Raw genomic sequence first — 24,160 nt, forward strand, 5'->3', positions numbered from 1 at the left:
GCCTTTTTAGTTTTCAGCAGTAGCAGATATTATCACACCGGACCCCACAAGTCCCTCTACTGTAGTCCGAGGAATGCCGCCCCCCTGGCACCCGGCAAAGAAACTTCATCTGCAGGGGCTTCTGAGCCAAAGATCATGTGCAGCCGCCCCAGCAGGAAGGCGTTTGTGGCTGAGTCTAAATGAAACAGAAGTCACTTCATCTCTCTCTCTCTCTCTCTCTCTCACATACACACACACACGGGGAACCGTCATTTTCCTACACACCCTCTGACATCAGCCACCTTCTCTGTAGCGACAGTTTTCTCTGCACTCAAATTAATCTGGGCGATGAAAAATGAACCTCTCCCCCACCCGAGCTGCCGCCTTTCGCCTCACGCCCCCAGAGAAGAGTTTCTCCGCCAGGAAGCCGGTGAAGGTTTTTTTCCAAGTCACATGATCCAGGATGCAGGGGGAGAATCCTTCTTGGAACAGAGATGGGCCCAGAACCGGATCAGATGAGGAGAGATAAGGTGTGATGCGGGGCAGCCTATATAAAGAATGGACCCAGGGCTGCAGCGAGCACGCAGCCCCGGAGCCCCTGGCCCAGACCCAGCCATGCACGTGCCGCCAGAACCCGTGGCCAGCCACTTGGGAACCACGACCCGCAACTACTTCTGCTTCACCACCGCCATGCTGGCTCTGTGTCTCATCTTCACTGTGGCCACCATCATGGTGCTGGTGGTTCAGAGGACGGTGAGTGGACAGTCTTCCTTGCTTTACCTTCTTGATTGAAGCTCAGCTTCCCCCTCACCCAGAAAAAAAAAAAAAAAAAGAACTCTGGGAGCAAACTGAACAAAAAGTTTTAAAGAAAAATAAATCAAAGTAGCTATGGATTGTGTCGGGCAACAAAACGGGAGAAAAGAAACAGGAACTTAGCTCCCTGAAATAATTTCGATTTTTGAGAGAAACTTTATTGGACGATCATCTCAAAACTTTCCAGACCCACATGAGCCAAAAGAGTGAAAAGAGCTATTGGCCTTGAGAAATTAGCATTTAAATCCTGCTGAGCCAGAGATCCATGGGATCAAGGAAGGAAGGAAGCAGCAGGCAGTCGGGAACCCTGGTCTAGAACATTCGCCTGGCTTGGTACTAGGTGATTCCAAGGTTCAATCTTTTCAGCTGAAATGTTCCTGAGGTTTCTGAGACCTCATCCATTGCCCAGGTGATTTTGTTGTTGTGTTTTTATTTGTTTGTTAACAAGGAGCTAAATGTAGAGGCTAAGTTCTAGAAGGAAGGCAGACAAGCCAGAGAGTTGAGCTGCTGAGCGTGTTGGGCATTTCAGCGTTAAAACCACAGAACAAATCGAAAGCTTCCTTGTAAGCCACTGCTTTGAGGAGCTGAGGGTGTGATAAGAAACAGCAGAGAACCAGGAGAAATGTTTTTAATATCTGTTCCCCTGAGATGCCCCAGCACACACTGTGCAGGGTCCAAGTGCCTCGGGAGATTTACTTTGTTTGCAGTAAGTGGTGAAAGATCTGTTCTTGAAAGTGGAAGGGATAAAGGAGAAAGCTCCTTTACACTTTAGAAATGTGATATCAACTGAGCATCCATTAGTACGTAGCATACAGAAAATACCACACTGATGGAGGATGTGGCTCACCAATTTTTAAGATTTTGTGTACTTGGGTAGTGTAAGAACTGTACCCACACACATGACATCCTGCCAAAGTGAAACCGTGTCTACGACTCCACAACTCCCGCTGTAATGCAATCCTCCAGAATTTGTTCTGGTTTTCCTTCAGCCGTCTCAGGCCAGATGCCCTGTAACTTATCAGTTGCTAAAAGGAACTAGGCTTCAAAAGGCTTTGCCACTTGTTAGTTCTCAAGTGTCACCAAGCTTGGAGACTTAAGTGAAGCTTTGAAGCTCAGATCTCCATAAAAGTGGGAAGAAGGGGATCACTCTATTTGATTTGGATGGAGGAGTTTGTAAAACTCATCATTTAAGGGGTTTGTTGGCACCAACTAAGAGAAACACTCTTAAAAACACCCTTGGCATTGACTCTACCGTTTTCTGCCATTATAATTTGGAATAAATCAGACATGTGTTGTTTTATAGCAATGGCCAGGGAAAAGAAATTGAAGTGGGCCAGAAGAAGTTCCTTAGGTAAAGATGCTGGTAGAGCTGTTGGGGTATGGGAGGTGGAGATGGTGGGATGCAAGTGGCAGTGGTGATATGTGAAGCCAGAAAGCTCCAGAATATTCTTCATACAAAGCCAACTTGGAGCCATATTGGTTCCTTCTATGAAATGGATGGATCCATTCCTTCTATGGAATGGATCGTTCTGCCTATTTAAAAAAAAATCAAAAATATGGGGAACTGAGAGGGGACAGGGCTTGAGCAGAGCCACCTGAGAGAGCAGTAGAGTCCATGGCTTGTGCTGCATGAGAAGTGGACAGCCAAAGTACTGAAAAGCTTCTGTCACCCTCTTCTCTTGGGGACTTCTTTTTCTTGCACACCTATTTCTTTGGCTCACCCTTCATGTTCAGGTATGAGAAGGTGCACTTTGGAATCTGATTCTACCTGTGATTTCCTAACTGTGAAACCTCAGTTACTGGCTTCTGAATCAAGGACTATAATACAGTAGCTGTAATATTGAGTGTTGGATGCTTTACACACGTCATTTCCAATAAACCTCTCAGACATTACCTGTGAGGAGAGCTAGGAACCTGAGTGACGAGGGAGGCATCCATGGCAAGAGGGAATGAGGGCTGACTTTAGAACCGGTGGGACTTAGATGAGTGAGAGGCTCAACAGGACCTCTGGGGAAGAAGTCAAAGGAGAAACCTGGGGAGCTCAGATCCCCAGTTCTATTCCTAACAGAGGAAGAAGCTGGTGGCCACATAGCACTTTCTAAGTAGGCTGGGGACACCGGAATAAAAGCATGAGGATGGCTTTATTGCCATAAGAAATCACAGTTCTAGGTCAAGGGCACATATATGGACCATATTCAGAACAACTAAGTCATAACATATAATAAATGATACAAAGCAGGACACAGATCCCAGGTTAAGGAGAGAGGACATTTCCCCAGCGGGTTTAAGGAAACCTCGCTGGACATGGGAGTTCCAGATCCACTTGAGAAATGAACAATTTCAAATGGGTGGAGAAAAGAGATCTAAGGACAAGCTGCTCCCGGCCAGTGGCAGTGGGTGAGCAAGGGACTGGAGGAGAGAAGTTGTTACAGGGCAGGGGGACGTGGCGTGGCTTGAAAGAGCTCATAACTTTAAGGTCAAACTCCATGGGAGAGACAAAGGAGGAATTTAGTTTCAATGACCAATATTTATTGAGCATCTATTCTGTATGGGACATTTTTCTAAGCACTGAACATATAGTCTTGAACAAAACCAACAAAATCCTGCTTTTGCATCGTTTATCAAACTTTCTTTCTAGTGAAGTCTTTAAAATGTCTGTGATTTGCACCTTTCTTTACATACACCAGTACATTTATTACAAAATATTGCACTTACCTCATTTAAGAAAAGTAACCAACAAATAAGGGAAAAGAAAGAAAAAAAAAAAGTATCAAAGTCTCTGACACCCTCCCAAACCAACCATCCACCCCTTTTTTGCTAGATAACCACTATGAACAGATTCTTATGTGTCCTTCCAAACATCTGAGCATCTACATACGCTATTATAATAAACCGTTGATGCTGTAGCCCACCTTATACACTTGGCAATATATCTTAGGGAACCTTCCACATCAAAATGCAGAAGTCCACTTCAATCTGCTCAAAGAGTCATGCAGTATTGTCTTGTACCAATACCTCATAATTTATTTTATCTGCATCTCCTGAGAGACACTTGTCTTTTTTCCTCGAGAATATGTTTGCCCTCTGTGCACACCTACATCTGTTCAATGGATCCCTTGAGGAGGAAATAGAACATGTATTTTCCCTTCAATAAATGTTTTCCATCGGCCTCCACAGAAATTGTCCCCGTAGGCTCCCGAGGAAATAGAATTCTACCACCCAAGAGGCACCTCCTGACATCAATATGGAAAGAAAAAAAAATTGACTGATGGGCTGGGGCTGGGGCTCAGTGTAGAGCACTCGCCTACCATGTGTGAGGCCCTGGGTTCAATACTCAGCCCCGCATCATAATAAATAAAATAAAGGTATTGTGTTCAACTACAACTAAAAAATAAATAGTAAGAAAATTGATTGATTACTGAGGAAGCCCAAGTGCACACGCAGACGGGGAAGCTGGAAAAGACTGGAGAGTCTAGATGAGATGTTCACCCGATTTGTACAGAAAAGCAAAAGAAAAAAGCATCAAATTTCTCTTCTCTCCTAAAGACCCAATGGAATCCCATGAGATAGGTTCCTAGATTACAGCCAGGGGAGGTACGTACATTTCAGAGTGCCTTGAGACCCTGGACCTGAGGGGTGCCTCTGCTCCCTAAACCAGGAGACAGGACTGGTCCAGCCCGGGAGAAAATTAAAATGGCCACATTCCAAATGGTAGAGCCAGGGCTTAGGACGGTTGGATTTTTAAGTACTGTAGATAATTTCTAGAAAGAGAAAGCAGTGTCCTCCTTTCCCTTTATAAGCAAATATATATACATATGTTTTTTTGAAAGAAAAATGTAAGCTCACAGTTCCCCCCACCATCCGCCAAGAGGGAGGCAGAGCACCTGTTCAAGGGTAGCGAATGCTGGCAGCCAGGGTGTGGTTTGGGGAGTTGTTTTTAAGCTCAGGAGCAATGTAGAGGTGAACTGAACCCTCCCGACACCGGGATGCTTCCCTTTACTTAATAACCTTCATCTGATATCCTATTCCACTTAAGAATAAAAACACAACATCCTCTGAAATGGTTGTAAGGAGCAACCCAGAAGCCGGGCTGGAGGGAAGGAGCCCTCTGGACACAGCAGCACCCTGATTTCTGGGAGCCTTCTGCTAAACTAAGGAAACGAAGCCCAGGAATTTGAGTTCCAGACCAACCAGTGGAGAGGGGGATAATTTCTATTTAGGATTTGGGAGGTGTTTGTAGGAGAACTGAACAAGAAGCCAAGCCTCTGAGAATTAGATCGTGTCTTATACCCCAAGTCCTATTTTGAAACCTCTCACGCAGATTGGCCAAGTGTCAGTGCTTTGTCACATTTGTGCTATTGAAGTATATGAAAGTAAGTTACAGACAGTGTGACCTCTCCCCGGCCCAAGCTCCATACCCATCTGCCACTTAACCAGTGTCATGACCACTGTCGGAGAGCTCATGGCAATTCATGGATACAGCTCATGTTTACACTTCCCCTCTTGTCCAAAAACCTCGTCTATAGCTCTTTTGTTCAATTTTATTTGGGGACCTAGCATTCATTCTGGGGTCACATTGTGTTGTCAGCTAGAAGGTTGCTGTTTAATGAGTGATCCGGGGAGTTTGTTGAAAACATAGACTCTCAGGTCCCACCCAGAGCTACTGAATCAAAATCTGAATTTAAAATGTTCCCCAGATGATGCTGTACACAATCATCATGCCCTTTCTTGTTTGTTTTTCATGACACTGATTTTTTTTGAAGAGCCCAGGTGAATTTTGTTATAGAACAGTAGATGTTCAGGATTTGTCTGGAATATGAAATATTTCGGCGAGACTAGTACTTAGGTAATGTTGCGTACTTTTTACTGTACTGCGGCTAGAAGCCTAGGTCGGGATGTCCCACATCTGGATGCCCCATTTTTGGTGATGAAGGTGGTAGCCACCAGTCATCTCATTTGTAAAACATTTTTTTCTTCTTTATTACTAAGTAATCTATGGAGTAATGCTTTGAAGACACAAACGTTCTTCACTTGGCAATTGTGTCATTTCTTGATGTCATTTGTCTGAGTCTCTTCATGGGCTGAGGGTGCAGAAGGATGCCCAATTCTCCTTCCTTCCAATTTCTTCTGTAAAGTGGAGCTCTCCATGGGCAGGATGCTGGCAGGCGTAGTGGGCAGGGTATTCTAGATGGGACCAGTGAACAGAGGCACAGCCCAAAGGCAGGCAAAACTGGGTATGAAGAGAGGATTGAAGGGGCCAGAACCAGGGTCAGTCCAGACTCAACAAGGAAGCAGCAAGAGATAGAGTAGATGGCAAAAAGCAAATAATAAAATAACTTTAACAAAATTAAAAGTACTGATAGAAGATACCGAGAGGCCAGCCTGGCAGCTCCATCCTCAGACAAGAAAGATTTCCTAGACCCATATCTGAACCCCAATCCAGCTCCGTCTCCTCTGGTCATCTCTCAAGACCACAAGTGTTCTCGCTGCCCATGGAGTAAGGTCTTCGAGCCCTTGCTACTCCAGGTGTGGTCCGTGCCCCTCCAACATTGTCATTACCTGGAAACTCACTGGAACTTCAAAACCTAAGGCCCCATCTAGATCTACTGAGCCAGAATCCCCAGATGATGGTAAATCCTTGCAAGTGGGAGATGCACTTTTAGCACATTCTGGCCCAATCCCCACTTTCACAGACCATGGAAAACCAGGGACTCTCAAGAAAAATACCCCTGTCCCTGGGGATTTGATATGATCTCCATTCACTTTCCCTTTGGATCTTGGAAGCTGTATCCTGCCCTATGATGCAGAGCAGTACCCTCAAAATAACATATCTGATTTGGGGTCCATCCTCTGCTATTTATCACCTGTTGGACCTTTTGTTATCATAAAGTCACTTCTGTAAGTTATAATCAACCCCTAACTCTTGGGGGTCAAGGTCAAGGGCAAACAAGATAATGCGTTCTTTCTTAGGAGTAGCCCCCTTAAGTGCTTATTCATGTCAGCTTGAAAATGATAGTGATCCTCATGGACCATGAGCCAGAGCCCACCTTAGGAGGCAGTGTGAGGCCAGAAGGAGGGGATACGGAATCCCCCTTGTCATATTCCAAACATTAGTTGTCTTTGGTCATTTTCAGTCACAGAGGATATTTTGTGTCAAAAGCAAAATTAGGAGCTGATTACACCCATACATCATTGCTCTGTGAAAAGAAATGGGCCTTCTAAGTACTTAGAAAAATTAAGCACTTCAAAAGGCTGTCCCCAAAACAGCCACCACTTTTCAGCAGTTGTTAACACTTGATGTACAACATCTCATTCCATCTGCCACAGTCCACTGGAGGGAAGGATTACAAGGCACTCTAGCAGAGACAGTGGCTGGGAAGGGGGTCATTCGCCTGGGGACTAACAGGTCAACATGACCATTCTTCCCTCCATATACACAGAGATCTTAAGTTTTGCTGGGACACCCATGAGACTTCCACAGAGGCTGAAAAAAATAAAATAAAAAATAAAAAGAGGAAGTCTGCTCAAGGCAGCGTAGCAGGTTGGTAACCATGGAGATGGAGTTTCCCAAGTTGTTCAATGGAGCTGAAAATGACAACCGGCAAGGGCTCATTTGTTTATATCTGGGTCAGACCTGTCTTACTCAAAACCGTGTCACTGGTCTGGACAAGATGGCATTTCCTCAGCCAGGAAATCCCTAGGAAAGATTTGGGAGAACACTCCAGGACAAGGGACACCTTGCCAACGAGGAGGGCATGGACAGCACTCAGCATGGTGCCTTGGGCAGAAACAGCTTCAACAAACATCAACATTCACCATCTCTTTAGACCCCGTCTCCACCTCGAATGTGAGGCAGAGTGCTTGTGCAAGGGGAGAACAGGGGGTATTGAACGTCCCCGTGGTTGGTTTCTGAGGACAGCATCTCTCCCGGGGCAGTGGAAGGTATAGGGGAGAATTTCAGGGCAGGATCTGCCTCTGACTCCTGAGTGCTCCGGCCTCCCCCGCTGCAAATCTGCTGGATGGGCTAAGATGTCTAGGTTCCTCTGTGGCTTAGATTCCCTAATCTTGTCTCCCACAGGCAGCCAGGGGAGCTGTAGAGATCTTGTGCTGTTCAAAACAGAGAGTCCCACTTGTGTCCTGGGTTCCCCGGGCCCTGGGTGAAGGTTTAAGCAACAGGACCCTCTGCCACACCAAGTTGCCTTGCCTTTGACATTTGCCCGTCTGAAGTTAGGCAGCCAGGAAGCCTTCAGATGTCAGAGAAGCAGGCCCTTCCCTGATGCCTCCCTCCTGATCAGCCCTCCTGCTGACATTACCTCTTACAGCCTTGCTGCTCCACCTGTGTTTCATGGGCTAGAAGTGTGGGCATCACCTGGGAGCTTGTCACAAATACGGAATCCTGAGCTCTACCCAAACCTGCTGAGCTAGAATTTGCCTTTTAACAAGATCCCAGGGTGATGTGTGCACACATTAAAGTTTGAGAAGCATTGTCTTTAAGCACTCTAATTTTCTCTCCCATAGCTCTTGCCACCATGCTGTCTTTCTAATTATATATCTGCGTATCTTAAATGACTGCTGTAATGATGATATCCATAGCGTGTCCTTGGATGACTAACAGCACCTACCACTGGCCAGGTGCTCACCCAGTGTTGAATGGATGACTCTCTAGCACTCCCCCGCTGGGATGGCTCTGCTAGTTTTGCTCTTCTAACATTCTCTCCTTGACCCTGAATAGGCCCTGGGTGGCTGATGAAGTCAACCATGTTAGCGCCACATTTACATGTAAATGTTTTTCTTTGTTCATTTGCATATCATACTAACCCACAGGCCTGCTTGGCAGTAAGTTAATTGTGTATCAAACTTTGAAATGGTGGTTGTTTTGTCACAGAGGCAACACCAAGGGGAATTTTGTTATGTCAGGTTTTCCTACACTGCATACGTAATTGAGCAACCACAAACAAAAAGCATTCTTAGTTCAATTAAGAGCTTTCAACTAAGGCAAAAAAAGAAAAAGAAAAAAAGAAGGCATAGAACTTTTCATGGTGACTGAAGGACCTTCCAGACCAAGTTCACCTCCTTTCTGCTGAGAAACTGAGGCACAAAGGTTCAGACTGACTTTCTCCATCCCCAGATCAGTGAGATGCCCAGGCTGTGACTACTAGAGACATCCTTGACTCAGCACCGCTAGAGTGGGGGAAAAGGGATCCATTTGTCATAGAACAAGGTGTCCACGGAAGGCACCTTGCTTTGGTAGAATTTAGGGAGTTGTTTTTTATCCCCCTCCTCATGTTGTTCTCTCTTTCCTTCTGTAAAAATGAACAGGATACTTCAGTCCTTCCTGCAAAAACCTAAGGGGTGTCTCCATGCCTGACAGGGGAAGAAGTGAGGCAGTACAGGGGGAAGTCTCTGAGAAATTCACTGGGGGAGAACTGTGCCTGCCCACTTCTCTGGACTATTAGCTTAGAGCACCAGCCCAGGACCCCCTTCTTCAGCAATCTGTTTCCACAAACCTCTTACTTATGTAAACATTTACATATGTTTATATTTGTTAAATAGTGAATAATATATATTTGAATGCATGAATAATACCAAGTTGTATTTATTTCATATATTTATAAATATTGGTATGTTATAGTAGGACATAAACTTGTAATAAATCTATGAGGGCAGGGACCCAGTTTAATCACAGATGCTTGGCGTATAAACACTCAATTAATTCAAACTTTCCAACCACAAGAGAGAAAGAAATGTGCCTTCCAGGTTTGTTTATAACATAATTTCACAAATGAATCAAACATGGGAAATAACCACATATTTATACAATTCTCTTGATTGTTCTTATGTTAACCATGGGAAAAAAAAAATTAGTACATGTGGGGTGGGTGAGAAGTGCTGGACTGGCAGGCCAGAGCTCCAACCGTGGTTCCTGAGCCCTGCAATCATACTGGGTGGCCCTGAGCCAGCCACTCTGTGTCACCTGTTCTGTCCCACGCTTCTTGCCTGGGAAGTGTGGATAGCAGTCCTTGTCTTGCATTTCTGACAGGCAGGTGGTTAAGCAAATGGTAAGAAGCCTGTTGTAAACTAAGTCAGCAGGTCAATTTTTAAAATGAAAGAGTAAGACGATGGGGTTCTAATTTGCATGGTACTTTGACAACCACCAAAATGGAAAAGACAAGAACAAATGATTTCAACTGAATGTCGTTCTCATCCGCGCTTTCCTTTCATCTCTTCCAGGACTCCGTTCCCAGCCCGCCTGACAACTTCCCTCTCAAAGGAGGTAAGAGCTTGGCATTAGGAGTAAGATTGTCGCAAATGGTCCAGACGACACCATAAGGTGCCATCACCCAGCGGAAAGGCTAGGATGGTGCCACAGGAGAGAGAGTGGGTGCGGGTGGGGCAGCTCAGGGTTGAGCTGGTGCACCTCGATCACCCCCAGGCGGCCCCATCAAGGGTCTCATCCATGCAAGCTCCTACCAGCCCGCCACATTCCCACTAGTGAAAACTCTGCAACTGGCATAGGCCACGGCACAGATGCCAATAGGTTATACAAAGCAGTGCTGTGTCTCCAGCTTGAAACCTACCTTGTACAAATGGGGCTATGAATCTCAGTCCCCCCGGGAGCCTCAGCTTCGGGTCTCTCGTATGGAAGTAATAGCACTCACGTCACTGAGGTGCTGGAGAAGCCAATCAGACCCTATCCGTAAATTGCATAGCACAGCAACCAGCACTAATAATCCTTAAATAACTGGTCATGGCCAAAATGCATAATGACGTTGAGGATTTGTGTAAATAGACTTTCTCCTCACTCTCTCTTCATTTCCAATCACTGGAATTACTGCCTCTATCAGCCCCAGAGGGGCAACATGTAGACTTCAGTTAACCCTGAAGATGAAAAGCCTTGAGATCATCTGACTAAGGATTTCACTGCTCAGAGGAGGAAAAGTAAGCCCTGGAGGAGGGAAGTGAAGTGTCCGTAACCCACACGTCCATCCTGTAACCTTAGAACTGGATTGCAAGCACAGCTACATAACCAGAGAAAAAGGAAGAGCGAAAGGGGTGAAGTCATCATAGACACCAGGATAGGGACCTGGGGACCAGAGGACACAGATGACCTGACGCAGCTCCTCACGCCACAGTATCACACTTAGAATTTCCTTCAGGATACCCTTGACCTTGTCTTTCACCTAGGGATTTAGAAAGTAGGGGCAAAGGTTCCCAGCAGACCAGCATTCTGGATCTGCAGGCATATGAGTAATGACAGCGTTGTGAACAATGTCTCGGTCTTGGCCACAATCACTTAGCATGAGGTTCCAACTCCCATAATACCTGTAAATCAGTGTAAAAAGGAGCAAGGCAAAGGCAGAGGTAAGAAAGCTTTTTTTTTTTTTTTTTTTTTTATAAAGGTGCACCTAGTAAGTATTTTAGTTTTACGAGCCTCACCATCTCTGCCCTTAGCTCTGTGGTTCCAGTAATGAAGCAGTCAGACTGACAGGCAAATGGCCTGGCACTCCCTAAAACATGTTTACATAATGAGGTGACGAACTGGATTTGGCCCACGGAGCCGAGTTTGCTCACCCCTATAGTGGAAACAGTGCAGGATTTGGAGTGAGAAGCCTCCGTTTATTGTAGCCCATGTTCCTGCGGAGATTTGCAAAGAAAGAAATACCCTAAGCATGTGTAATCCCCACACCCTGCCCCAGTTCCACCACCACCTCCACCTCCACCTAGATTTTCCAAGCAAAACTGGAACTTTCCATTTTTTGAGAGCAAGTAGAGATCTTTAAGATGGACATGGTCTCAAGGGGAAGGGCAGTTTTGATTAGCAATAAGCCTCAGCCATTCCACCACTCAGTTCCCTTACATGTGGATGCTCCAATCACAGCCTTCCAAACCAGGAACCCTGACCAGTGGTTCTGGCCCCACGAGTTTGCCTTAGTCCCCAGGAGAATGGGAAAAAGAAGGACCACTAGCCCCTTCTTGCATGGCCAGTGACATTTAATGAAGGGCACATTTCCTCTGAGAATGAGTCCTTCTCACATTTTTTGATGTTCAAAATCCTTTCATTTACAAACACAAGTTCATACAGGTGCAAGTTAACTTGGTTTCTGTCAATCATTTGTTTTGCTTTAATGATCATAATAGGCAAAATTTTTTAAAAGTTTCCTGCTTCACATTGGTCTCTGGATTTTCATTTGTGGACGAAATTTCTTTGGTTCATAAAAATCCAAAACTTTGGGAAATATTGACCAGACTCTTTACTTGGGCCATGATTGGTAATATCAGAATAGGCACTGGTCCAAAATCAACCTCAGTTTACAATTTCATGTTTCTGCAGCTAGATTTTTAAGCATCTAATAATAATCCCCACTGGGGCTGTGACACCTTCTGTACCTCCTTTGCATTGGCTTCTGTCCCAACCCTGAGGGTAAGCAACATGGGGATTAAGACACCCATAAATATTCCATGTACTGGTAAAGAACTGAGGCCCAAGGAGTTGGGGCAGTGTGAAGACCATTCAAGGAGTTAGTAGCAGAGCAAGAATGAGAGAATCCAGAGCTTGTCCCCATGTCCCTTGAGATGCCAGGGATCTGCTGAGTGTGGTCTCTGACTCTCTCTGCTTACAATGCAAGTTCACACTTCCCTTAGCTTGGCAAACTACGAACTCTGCAGGAGGGCTGGGTGGAAAGAATTATCACCATGGGGCAAGTCACGGGCTCCAAAGCTGGCCTCCACCCCAGCAGTGTGGGTTCTCTGGGCAGGTTTTTTCTACTCTCTAAGCCTCGTCTGTAGTTAAACACAGTGTTCTAAGTGAACTGAATGAGTCCTTTCAGCTTGGACACTTTCTGAGACTCTGATTCTCTCATCCAACATGTAAAGATCAAAAAAAAAAAAAAAAGTCTAACAACTACCTACAGAGAATCTGAAGCCAAGGCCCTTCCCCAGGAAGCTCTGAAACCAGCACAAGCAGCAAATTGCATCTTTTGGAAAACAAACAAAGCAAAGCAAAACAAAATAACATTTCAAGACATGCCAGGCAGAGGAGAATTATGTTCCAGAAATTTCTGGGAGAAAGCTCCAGGGACACATGAGGCTTGTCGCTAGACAGGGCGAGGGTGTAAGCTTGCCCTTTGCTATAGTGGGTGTTGGAAATCTTTCACCATAAGCAGGAAACCAGAAGTGGCCAGAGCCTGGGCTGCAGGGCTGTACACACGCCAAAGTAACCTCACACGGGATACGCTTAGCTTCCCGGAAACCACAGAGAACCACAGCTGCTTTGGTAATGAGTCCTAACACAAGCCTCCCATCCCTGGCCATCATAGCCCCAGCCAACTGTCACCTCACACCCACTGCCACTGTGCTTAGGACTCAGGGACCATTCCAGAGGTTCAGGTGGAGCTGGGAGCCAGGAAGAGCCCTGGGAACAGAACCTTGTCCCATGCTCTTCTCCTCTGTAGGTCTTAGTCTGTCATCTAGAAGATGGAGTTAACAATAACTCCTGTACAAAGCTACCTCAAGGGTAGAATGGGACTGCAAATATGCCTGCAGCTGCCACCTGGCTGAGCTTACATCCCAGCCCTGGGTTCACTCTGTTCTTACACAGTCACATAAATGGCTCATCCCAGACACAGCCTGGAGGCAAGGAGGCTGGGGTAAAGAGACATCCGGGATTTTGCTTCTCCTTGCCACTTCCGGTTCTGATTTTCTGCTTCCACGAATTGTGAATTGCATCTGTGCACGGGATGTGGCATATCTGCCCAAATCACAGAACACAGCCACATTGGCCTTGATTTGCCCAGAGTCCCAACGGTAGCTCACGTTTGTGTCTAGAACATCCATGCGAGGCAGGCAGAAGAGTATTCCAGCCCAGCCCAGCGCAGCACACCATGCAGAGCTGAATGTGAGACCCTCCATTCTGTAAGACCCCAGCTCTCCAGTCACCGGGAATCCTCCAAGAGCAGCTAGCTCCCCTCCTGTCAGCCCAGTCCCTTGCCATGTGGGCTGCACACTCCTTTCCACCTGTTTTTATATCCATCTCCCTATTTCTGCACACCCCTTTCCTCCCACAAAGTCTACAGACTTTATTTTATTTTGAAGAATTGTTTTGATGCTTTGGGCTCACCCTTAGGCCTTCTCAGGGTTCTCTGGGTCTTTTCACAACAAAACACCTCACTAACCAAAGAGTTCTCACCTGCACTAGAGGAATTCTGCAGGCAGCCTCCTTGTATTCCCCCACTGCAGCTGTCTGAGGCCCTGACGGAGAAAGTGGTGACATCGATGGTCATCTATGACAGACTAAAAACTGTGCTCATACACTCCTCGCAAGCCCCCAGGGATAATGATTAGCCCTCTTTTATGTGTAAGGAAATAGGAGCACAGAGAGGGCTACTGAATTAGCCAAGATTTCACAGCAAGCAAGCAGTGGGGCAAGACCTCAAATCCCGCCTGAGCCTTGTGCTTGGCCAGGACTGGATGGTGAAATGCACACCCCACACACCTGCTTCCCAGCTGTTTCTTCTCCTGTGTCTGAAGCATATCCGCTGTTGTTGAGTTCTGGGGCAGAGAGGGCCACTGGGGACATGTGGGTTTGTACAGTGGGGGGCTGGGGTGAGTTCATCCTCACTGCCTGTCAGTTGGGAGGGATTTGTCTTTCCTGCAAATACCATAAGGCCTCTATACCCTGGGGTTCCCCAAAGCCCTAAGGAAATTGAACGCGTAGGTAGAACAGATGTGGGTCCTGACCCCTTCAGAGCATCCCTACCCTGGCCTGATGTCTGTCTCCCCCTGGAGACAGGCACCAAGGACAGAGAACTGGAATCCATAAACCTCCCTTCCACTCCCAAGGTCGGAAGTAGCTCATTTTCCTCAGAGAGTCGGATTCCCCATTTCTGAAGTATAGGTGAGGGGACTGAGCCAGGTGACCAAACACCAGGATGGATTTGGCTTCAAGTATCACCTTCCATAATCCAAGACACATCTTGGGCTTCTTTGACCACGTTACTACGCTGACATTGACAGCATTTACAGGGCTCGGCAAGCTACTCTCCTCCCCTCTCCCCCTGCTAAACAGAAAATGTGGACAATAAAAGAGACCAAGAGAGGTTGGCTCCCTAATGAACCATCCCGAAGAAATAAGGGGAATGAACAGGGGAGGCCACCTTCTCTCCAATACCCAGCTATCCCTGATGCCCTATGGCCAGGATCCAGGTGGCAGCAGCCCCTCCAGGGCGAGGTGGGGGAGCAGCAGCCTCCTCCTACCCTCCCTCCTAAACAGCAAGGGGAAGTGCTCCTGCTCAGGGGGTAAATTGGTTTTCCCATCGTCCCAGGCCACAAGGAGCCCATTTGCTTCTCCATTTCCTTAAACCTCCTCACTAAAGCCCACCTTGACCTTGCCGTCTTGTCCTTAAGGCAGCGCTAATGGAAATCAGGAATCACCATCCAAGAAATGACTAGGAAATAAATGAGCCACTCGGAACGCAGTGCAGTGGGGTCCCAGGAGGTCACCTAGCATTCTGCAGTCATCTGCTCCTAATCCCCACACCCAAACACAGAGAGGAGGAAGAAACAAGATGCAGAGAAGGCAAGGGGCGGGGGCAGAGGAGAGAGGAGGAAAATAGAAAGGAAAAAAGAGGCAAGTCCATGAAAGACATGTGAAAATTTGAATTTGAACTTAGCACATAAAAATCACAAGTCTCTGAATTGAGGGGAAGTCACAGGGTTCACCATCCAAATGCCTGGGAAAGGAAGGAAGCTGAGGGGTGAAGGGAGGGCAGGCCTACTCCTCCCGCTGGTTGCATGAGATACGTCACTCAAGTTGGCTGGTCCACTTGAGTGTCTGCAAACCAAGCCACGCACAGCCTGGGCCGGGAGTGAGAGCAGCCACTGTTTGCTAAGTGTTGGTGGGAGACACTAGGCTCCTTTCAATGCACAATCTCACTTTGCCTTCCTGCCACCTCTTAAGGTAGGGATTATTATTGCTCTCACTTTGGGGAAAAGGAAAGGTGGCCTATGCAAAGTCACACAACTAGTAAGTAGCACAGGTGGGATTTGAACCACTTTACCCAACCCCAAGCCTAACTTCCCACATGCTGCTGTACTTGCGCATCACAAACAAGCTGGGCGGAGGGCTGTATGTTATTTAAAATGTTAGCGGCTTTCACTATATGATTTCAGACTCACCTTCCTTCTAAGTTCAAGACTTCTAAGGTGCTTCTTAACACCCCCAATGCTTTTAGTATAAACAAATTCCAAGAAAATACCCACAGAGTCAGAGAGGTTTATCTTATATATTGCAACAGGTGAGGATTGAACTCCAGAGAACCTTCAGGGGATTTGTGTCTATGGGTGTGGTTTATGTGCTTAACTCTAAGCGTGCCAGAATGGGTTATTTCCTGTCTGGTTGTCCTTTGTTTAACAATCGGCTCATCCTGCAACCCGTTTCTCCATCACAAGTTGACCTGGTGGCATCAAGGAAATGGTCCAGCTGCAGCCCTTTGAAATGAGCCTTAGGTTAAAGATTCACCTGGATCCCAAATTCCACTGAAAGGGGAGACTCCTCCAGATGTCACTGTTGAGACTCTTCATAGAGTCTCCCAGGAAGATGGAAACCAAAGTGCAGAGTCATTAGGATAATCCCTTTGCTTAAAAGGATTAAAATGTTTTCAACAGATGAAAGGAGGATTCTGCCCACCTTCCTAAAAGCATCGGATGGCCTCAGACACTTAGGTTCGTAATTAATTGAGAAACTCCAATCCATCAGATAATGTCATGAGCTTCGCTTTCACTGGCATTTCATTAGCCAAATCACTCTGCTAAATGACACTGCTAAGCTGTTCCACTGTAACAACAAGGAAATGAGCGCAAGGGAGAATGGAGCTATATTTACAGAGTGCTCCTCTGGCCACGTGCCCCGATGGTTACTCAATATAATAATCTCATTGCATCGCCCAAACCTGCCTACGTTTGCATGGATTGTTACTATCCTCACTTTACTGCTGCAGTATGAGGGACTCGGTAAGAGGGCCCAAAGCTCAAAGCCTGGTCCTGAACCCAGGTGCTCTCTTTTGAGATGCACAGTATCTGCCTTGACTTTATGTCAGCAGTGCTGTGGAGCTGGAAGGGGCCTGGCACTCAGACCATGCACCATCTGGTGGAATAGCTGCATGGTTTCTTTTGCCATGGTAGAGCTTTCCTGAGCAGTGTCCATCTTTCTGGAAGCCTGATTGTCCCTGACTTGCAACTGGGCATAGTCTGGCACACAGGCCTGAAGTCATCTGCTGGCATGCTCCCACAAGATGGGACCAGGGAGGCTCATTAGAACTTGTTTGCCCAGCACTTCCAGCTGTCTCGACAGTTTTCAGTTCCAGTATCTGTGGTGGCTGCATTTCACTCTCCCTGCTCCATGGAATAATGAAAAGACAGGGACAGAGCCCTGGACAGAGAGTCAGGAGCCCTGTGTTCTGAATCCAGCTCTGCCATTTACCTACTGTGGGATCTTGGGCCAGACCCTCAGTCTCTTAGGTTCAGTCTTCCCACTCCTAAAACTAGGACCTCTGTGAATATGACATCTAATATCCCTCTCTGTCCCTCATACTATATCTCAAAGTGGGGCCTAGTTCAAGGTTGCCAGAATCCTGACCTTCCAGAGCATAATCCTCTCAACCATCTTGAGCAATCTCTGTTTCTCCCTCTCTACTCTGTGCAACTGGCTAGTAGGGATTCCTGGGCACATCTTTCTCACCAACCTTCCAAAGCCACAGAAAGTCCATGATCTCTCTAAAAGAGGCAGGAGTTTGGAAACAAAATACAACATGCAAACTTCATGCATATGAAGACACTGATCCTCAGAGGAATTCAGAGTGCTTTGATTATCTGAAAGACCAAATATTCCCACAAAAGGAATGTGGAGCCCAGGGCTCTGGCCTTGCCTCTGTCACTCACTCTGGGTGAACTAGGACCAGCTTGTTAGTGGTGTGACATTGGAGAGCAAATGAGTTATGTCCTTTCAAACCTGGACCAGGTGCCTTCTTAGGGAACTTCTATTTCTAAAAAACATGCAAATTCTAACAGAACCAGACTCTTCATTACTTAGATTGCCCCCAGAGCTAGAATGTTCTGTTTTCTATCACTTCTGGGATCTGAAAATTTGAGTGTGTGAACACAGCTTCCTACCGTGGACTGAGCAATATGCCCACAGAGAGACAGAAATGGAGCCCACTTTCTGTGCCCAGCCCCTGACCCCCACAGCAGCCCTGGCAGGGGACAGCCAAGACCACACAGCCTACCAGAAAGAGCTACAGAGTCCCTTCTTGATCCCAGTCCACACTGTTCTCCAACTAGATAGGGATACAAGAGCCCAGAAAGAGGAATTCTGAGAGGCTCACTCCCAGGTCATCGATTCAGCCACTCCTGTAGACAGTTCTCATTTCCCCGACCTCACATTCTGTTTTTTCAAACTAAACTCCTCCAGACATCACATCCAGCGGGAAACAAGAAGATGTGTTGCTATGCATGCTCCCAGTCCTCAAAACTCTAGGGATATTGCTGGGTTCCAGTTGCATGAAGAAACCTATCCTTTGATAAGTCGCTCCTTCTTGTTTTTATACCAAAAAAGAAAGACCTATCATGGACCCGCAGGGTGATGAGGAGACAAGCTACACGGCTGATGATCCACAGAATGTTATCTAGCTCTTGACATCTGCTTCACAACCCTCAAAGCAGCCCTGACTGGTCAAATACCTGAGCATCCAGCTCTTCGACATAGAGCACAATTTGGGTGTCCTTCGTATAGGTCTTTCCACAACCACATGGCTATGAGAGTGGCATTGGTCTTTAGCTCAAGATTTCACCTCCTCAACTTCCACTTGGAGCCTTAGTGATTAGACCTCAGAGATCAGGCTGCACTGTCTTCCTGCTGGCAACCTTGTCAACAGAGATTGTGCCCTCCTCTGGGGTCTTGCTCCTCACCCTCAATAGCCCCTCTGGTGTCCTGCTTGCTCTAGTAATATTTTTTTTTTTTTTAACCAGGGAGTGAACCCAGGGGCACTTAACCACTGAGCTATATCCTCAACCCTTTCTAATTTCTATTTTTTTTTTTAACTTTGAGACAGGGTCTCACTAAATTGCTTAGGACCTCACTAAATTGCTGAGGCTGACTTTGAACTTGCAGTCCTCCTGCCACAGCCTCCTGAATCACTGGGATTACAAGTGTATGCCACAGAGCCCGGTTGGTATTAGCATTCTTGAAAGAAGCTGTGTTTTTCCTTTAGCTAGACGCCATCTAAAACACTCTTTAAGAAAAACTAAACTGTGTCATGCCATTTGACTTCAGGAAATGCAAATGCTTCAAAATAAGGGCTTTTTTTTTTCCATCCTTGGGTTTCTCAGAATCACAACTGAGGTCACCCCACTAAACATGTGAAGAACAAAGGGGAAAAACAACAACAACCAAGAACCTGCATGTGTGAGGGGCAAGCCTGGGCTGGTAACCGGCCACCGCTGGCTTGTTTGTGGAAGCTCACCTGAGGCAGGTGTCACAAGTGCCAAGGAGAGGGGGGCCCTTTGGCCAGTGGCAGAGCCTGTGTCTGACTTGATAATGCTGACTTCACCCCAGGCATGATTCTTACCTTCCCGACTCCTCTGACCTGCAGCCCTTGGAAGAATGAGGCCTGTGTACTCCAGCCCTGGAAAAGGAGGAAAAACACCCTCCTCCATCCATCCTACTCATTGAACTGTCTCCACAAGGGAAATAAAAGAGATGAACTAGATGAATCCATTCAACAAACATTGACAGGGCTTCTCCTGGTCAGGGCAGTGGGGATGGATAAATAGTAGTCTCTGCCCTGAGGGTTTACAGGAAAATAAGCAAACAGAGCAAGGGGCAGAGAAGGTCTCCTGGAGGATGGGACTGCCAGGGTGTGTTCCCATGGTGACCGGCCTGAGGGAGGTGGGGATTCCAGGTAGAGGAACAGCGGGTGCCAAGGCGGAATAGAAAGCTAGCTAGCACCCAAACTCCAATAGAGACGTCAGGAGCCGCCCAGGCGTTCGAGTCTGCACAGCCCGAGTTTGAGCCTCCACCCTGCCACCAGCTAGCTCTCTCATGGAAATTTCTCATGAAAATTAAGTGAAATAATTTCCATAATGTGCTTTGCAGAGTACCTAGAAAACAGCCTTCATTGCACACACATTCGTTATTGTTATCAATATTACTATCCTGGCTGTTGTTATGGTGATGATTATTAGTAGGAGGACAGAGAGTGAAAAGGGAAGGGCGAAGGTGGGGGGTAAACCTGGAGAGGTCAGAACAGGAGGGGCTACAGGCCTGGTCATGCAGACAGGAGACGTCAGAGAGGGATTCCAAGCAGAGATTCAGGCAGACGCACCTCCCTGCGGTTCCTTCTGCCTTTTTGCTCTTCAGCCCCAAAGAGGAGGCTGGGCTGGGGGACTGTCTCATGAAGGTGACAGCCTCTAAGGAGAACAAGCAGCTCTCCGTGCTGTGGTTCTGACTCTACACACCCAAGAGTGTGGGTGTGGGCTAGGGCAGAGGACTCGCACGCTGGCTGAGGGATGAGCGAAGCACGTGGCCCAGACTGCAGCTGGCCACCAGCCCTTGCCACCAAAGGGGCTTTGGGCCAGAAGCTCTTTGTGGATCCAGGGCCCCCAGCTGGGGGAGCCTCCAGCAGTGAGCCGGCTCAGACAGCAGAGGGAACTCTTGGCTTCCCTCCGACCACTTCAAGGCCCCACAGAGCTTTGAAGAAGCCAACAGGGACTTTCTCAGGCCCGAGCAGAGAGGGCAATGGAGAAGTTTGTGGGCCCAAATAGAACACTCAGAGATTCAGGGAGCAAACACACCAGGCTGTGTCCACCCCATTGGATGAGTCAATGGCTTCCCGAGGTCTAATGGATGGACTGAGTGGTCATCTCTGATGACATCATCAAATGATGTCAAGGTCCATTTAGAGATCTCCCAGTTTTACAAAGTGGGAAACGGAGGCTAAGAGAAGAGATTTGTTCCAAATAAGTTGAGTCCATGAGAGCCCAGGAAGCCATTGGCAGGAAATGTTTGGGTAGTTCTTTGCATACAAAATGATTACTATAATAAGAAAGAGTTAATCCGTCATCTCTGATAAACATATTAAAATATTAAAAAATAAATTTCTTAAACACCATAATACTTTAATGCCATAATTGCTGTTTTTCCCTATCAAGGAAGCTCCTGCTAAGATATCTTTAATCCTTTTCCTTCTTAAAATTGAGTAAAAAAATGTTTTGTCTTTGTCGTCTAGCAAAATGGCCCAGAATAGGAAACGTGGCCTAAGTTGGTCAGACAGACGTGGAGAATGTCAGCATGTCCTCACACTTGTTTGACTTTGAGTCTATCATTGATCATCTTCAGGCATCATGGATAACTCTGCAGGGTTAGTCTGAAAACAAGATTAGCTAACACTGGTGAAAATACACAGAGCAGGGTCCTACATGCATTCAGCAGGTAAGATGGAAATAATTAGTATCACTATTCAAATTTTGACAGCCACTACCTGGGTGAGTGATTTAGGACAATGGATCTGATCCCCAGGCTTCTCCCAACTGTCAGAGGCACTTAATAAGGCCACTTTCATGGATTAGATACAAAGACCACACAAGGTAAAGTATGAGGAAGGATGAGAAGGGCCTCTGGCACATTATGGGAATTCAGGTCATATTCCTTCTACAGTCTCCTATAAAAGCCAAAGAGGAAACCCTCAATAAAAATAAATTTTAGAAAAGTACAACTTCTGAGATATTTGACAGCATAAGAACTAAAGAAATTTTCCTTTTACTTAGAAGCAAAACAGTAACTGTTCCTGTCACAGGGTCAGGGGAAAAGATCCAGTGACTTCAGTGCCCAGAGCAGCAGAGGCAATTCATGTGTATCTCCTTGTTTTTAGGAAATTGCTCAGAAGACCTCTTATGTATCCTGAAAAGGGCGCCATTCAAGAAGTCATGGGCCTACCTCCAAGGTCAGTAGCCAAATCCAGGACAGCCAGCCACATGAAGGCCACTTCCTGTGGCCTTTCAGCAACTTCTAAGCAGAAGTCCCAATTAGAGGCCAACGGCTGGCCAAGTGTGACCTGCAGTGTGTTCTGGATTGCCTGCACACAAGACCTTTCAGCATTTGAATTTGAATGCCTTGGGGAACAGGAGAGAGTGTTGAGTTCCAGAGCCACAAGTCTCCTCTTTCCTCAGCCCCTTCATGTTGCCTACCCATCTCTGGAGGCATTTTTGACCCCTGTCCCCACCTCCCCCACCATCACCCCTTTCTATCCAAGCACCTACCAGTTTCAGCCAAGTACACAGTTCTTTTCCTAATGCAAAGGAACCCGGCTCCTAATCTCTCCTCTATAAAGTTATTCACAAGGGAACCACAAAATTGTCTTGTCCCCAGATTGACAGCTTAATGAACATGTTGGCACAGGGCCTATTTGCATATTGCAAAATGCTTTGCCATGTAAGAGGCTCCTGATAAATGAAATAAGAGGAACTTACACTGCAAAAGAATGAGATATGGAGGAAATGGCCAGGATTCTCTGAATAGCTATTTTGCTCATTTTAAAAATTCAATTTTGCACATAGATTAGTTCTTACCTTTCAATTGAATTGCAATGAAATTGAAAGAAAAGTATATAACAATTAAAAGGCACCCTGTCAGTCAGTGCTGGCTTTTATCTGTTAGCACCCAGAGACTTGGCTTCTGACATAAACATGTCAGCTTGGAGGGTCTGCTAATTCTCTGCTTTTCTACAAATCCCAGATGGCAGAGCCCCTTACTGTACACCCGAGGGGCCTGTGCAATTATGTTTGGCTGCCCTTTGGAAAGAAAGGACATTCAAAAATTCAAATAATCAGATAAAGGGTACATCTTAGTGGAGAGTCTAGGACAACTTGATACCTGAATTGGTTCTTAACTGCACAGTATAGAATGTCCTTTCTCTGACACTTTCCTTAATCTCTCCCAAATAGTAGTCACACACTAACTGCTCATTCATGATAAATAAACATGACATTCAGTCCTTCTGCAGAATATAGTCAAGGAGCTTATAGTCTAAAAAGGGAAAGATAATAATCATAACATCATAACATAATATGATAATAGGCGACGGGGGATTGCATAGTAGGTAGAGTGTGCTACTGTGAGTGTTGTGGCCCTCTAGCTTTGAGCACTGGAAAGGACGAGAGGTAATTTTCTACTTGTGTCTTGAATAATAAGTAGACCCTAGAAGGAGTCACATGAAAGACATTCAGATGGCTGGGACATCAGGCAACATGATAGAAAACATGGCTCTTAAATGGGAACCTTGGACAAAGACAGAGTGTTCTAATTTGTACCCTCCATGTGGTTAATAATTCTCTTTTATATACTTTCCAGTGTCCAAGCATCTCAACAATACCAAGTTGTCTTGGAACAAAGATGGAATCGTCCATGGTGTCAGATACCAGGATGGGAATCTGGTGATCCAGTTCCCAGGTTGGTATTTCATCATCTGCCAGCTGCAGTTTCTGGTTCAATGCTCAAATCATTCCATGGACCTGAAGTTGGAGCTCCTCGTCAACACAGAGGTCAAAAAACAGGCCCTGGTAACAGTGTGCGAGTCTGGAATACAAACCAAAAACATATACCAGAATCTCTCCCAATTCTTGCTGGACTACTTGCCAGTCAACACCACCATATCAGTCATGGTGGATAAGTTCCAGTATGTGGATACAAACACCTTTCCTCTTGAGAATGTGTTATCCGTTTTCTTATACAGTGGTTCAGACTGAGAAATTTCTCTTGGCCTGCAGAAGAAAACGACTCTCTACCATACAGTATTTCATCCATTTGTCCCAACACTTGGGCAAAAAGAAAATGTTAGAACAAGACTGAACTTGCAAAGGGTATTAAGTAGTATATGTCTCCTTCTGTCTGTTGGGAAGATACAGCTCCAGGGTTAAAAAAAGGGAAGTATTTTTCAGGTAGAAGACAGGGAGCAGTGTGGTATGGTGGAAAGAGCCCTAACTCTCTGGGCCTCGGAAGGGAGTGGGTTGTCCCAACCCAACCATTCATTCACTATTTAACCTTGAGCTATGCTTTCCCCTCCTGGAACTCAGACTCCAGATCTGAAAAATTAGGGGATTTGGTTTGAATCTCTCCAAAGTTTTCTTCACCTCAGAAGATCAGACCTGTGAGCTGAAATTCCAGGCAGAGATCTGGAAGGTCCCAACCAAAGGAAGGCCCACCTACCAGTATGAACCAACATCTGACTGCATGTCATCCCAGCAAGTCAGCATATGGGGACAATGTTCACCTGCCTTGCAGAATATGCCATGTGTTCAGCAAGCACCCCACCAGCTTGCA

The 24,160-nt window shown here is 46.3% G+C and overlaps 1 protein-coding gene across 1 annotated transcript; it reads left to right on the plus strand.

Moving 5' to 3' along the window:
- Positions 1–493: 493 nt before the first annotated feature.
- Positions 494–23,586, plus strand: Tnfsf8 (TNF superfamily member 8). Its single transcript, XM_076843161.2, has 4 exons — positions 494–732; positions 10,024–10,066; positions 21,714–21,785; positions 23,192–23,586. The coding sequence occupies exons 1-4, from the start codon at positions 538–540 to the stop codon at positions 23,584–23,586; spliced, it is 705 nt and encodes a 234-aa protein (XP_076699276.1). The 5' UTR covers positions 494–537.
- The last annotated feature ends 574 nt before the right edge of the window (positions 23,587–24,160 follow it).

The sequence above is a fragment of the Callospermophilus lateralis genome, chromosome 2, assembly GCF_048772815.1.
Source record: "Callospermophilus lateralis isolate mCalLat2 chromosome 2, mCalLat2.hap1, whole genome shotgun sequence".
Lineage (NCBI taxonomy): Eukaryota > Metazoa > Chordata > Mammalia > Rodentia > Sciuridae > Callospermophilus > Callospermophilus lateralis.

Excerpts from the sequence above, each read along its gene's own strand:
- Tnfsf8 (XM_076843161.2), top strand. The coding sequence starts at position 538 with ATGGACCCAGGGCTGCAGCGAGCACGCAGCCCCGGAGCCCCTGGCCCA. Across the intron at positions 733-10,023 it reads TGCTGGTGGTTCAGAGGACG|GACTCCGTTCCCAGCCCGCC; the intron begins GTGAGTGGACAG and ends CATCTCTTCCAG. Across the intron at positions 21,786-23,191 it reads GTCATGGGCCTACCTCCAAG|TGTCCAAGCATCTCAACAAT; the intron begins GTCAGTAGCCAA and ends TATACTTTCCAG.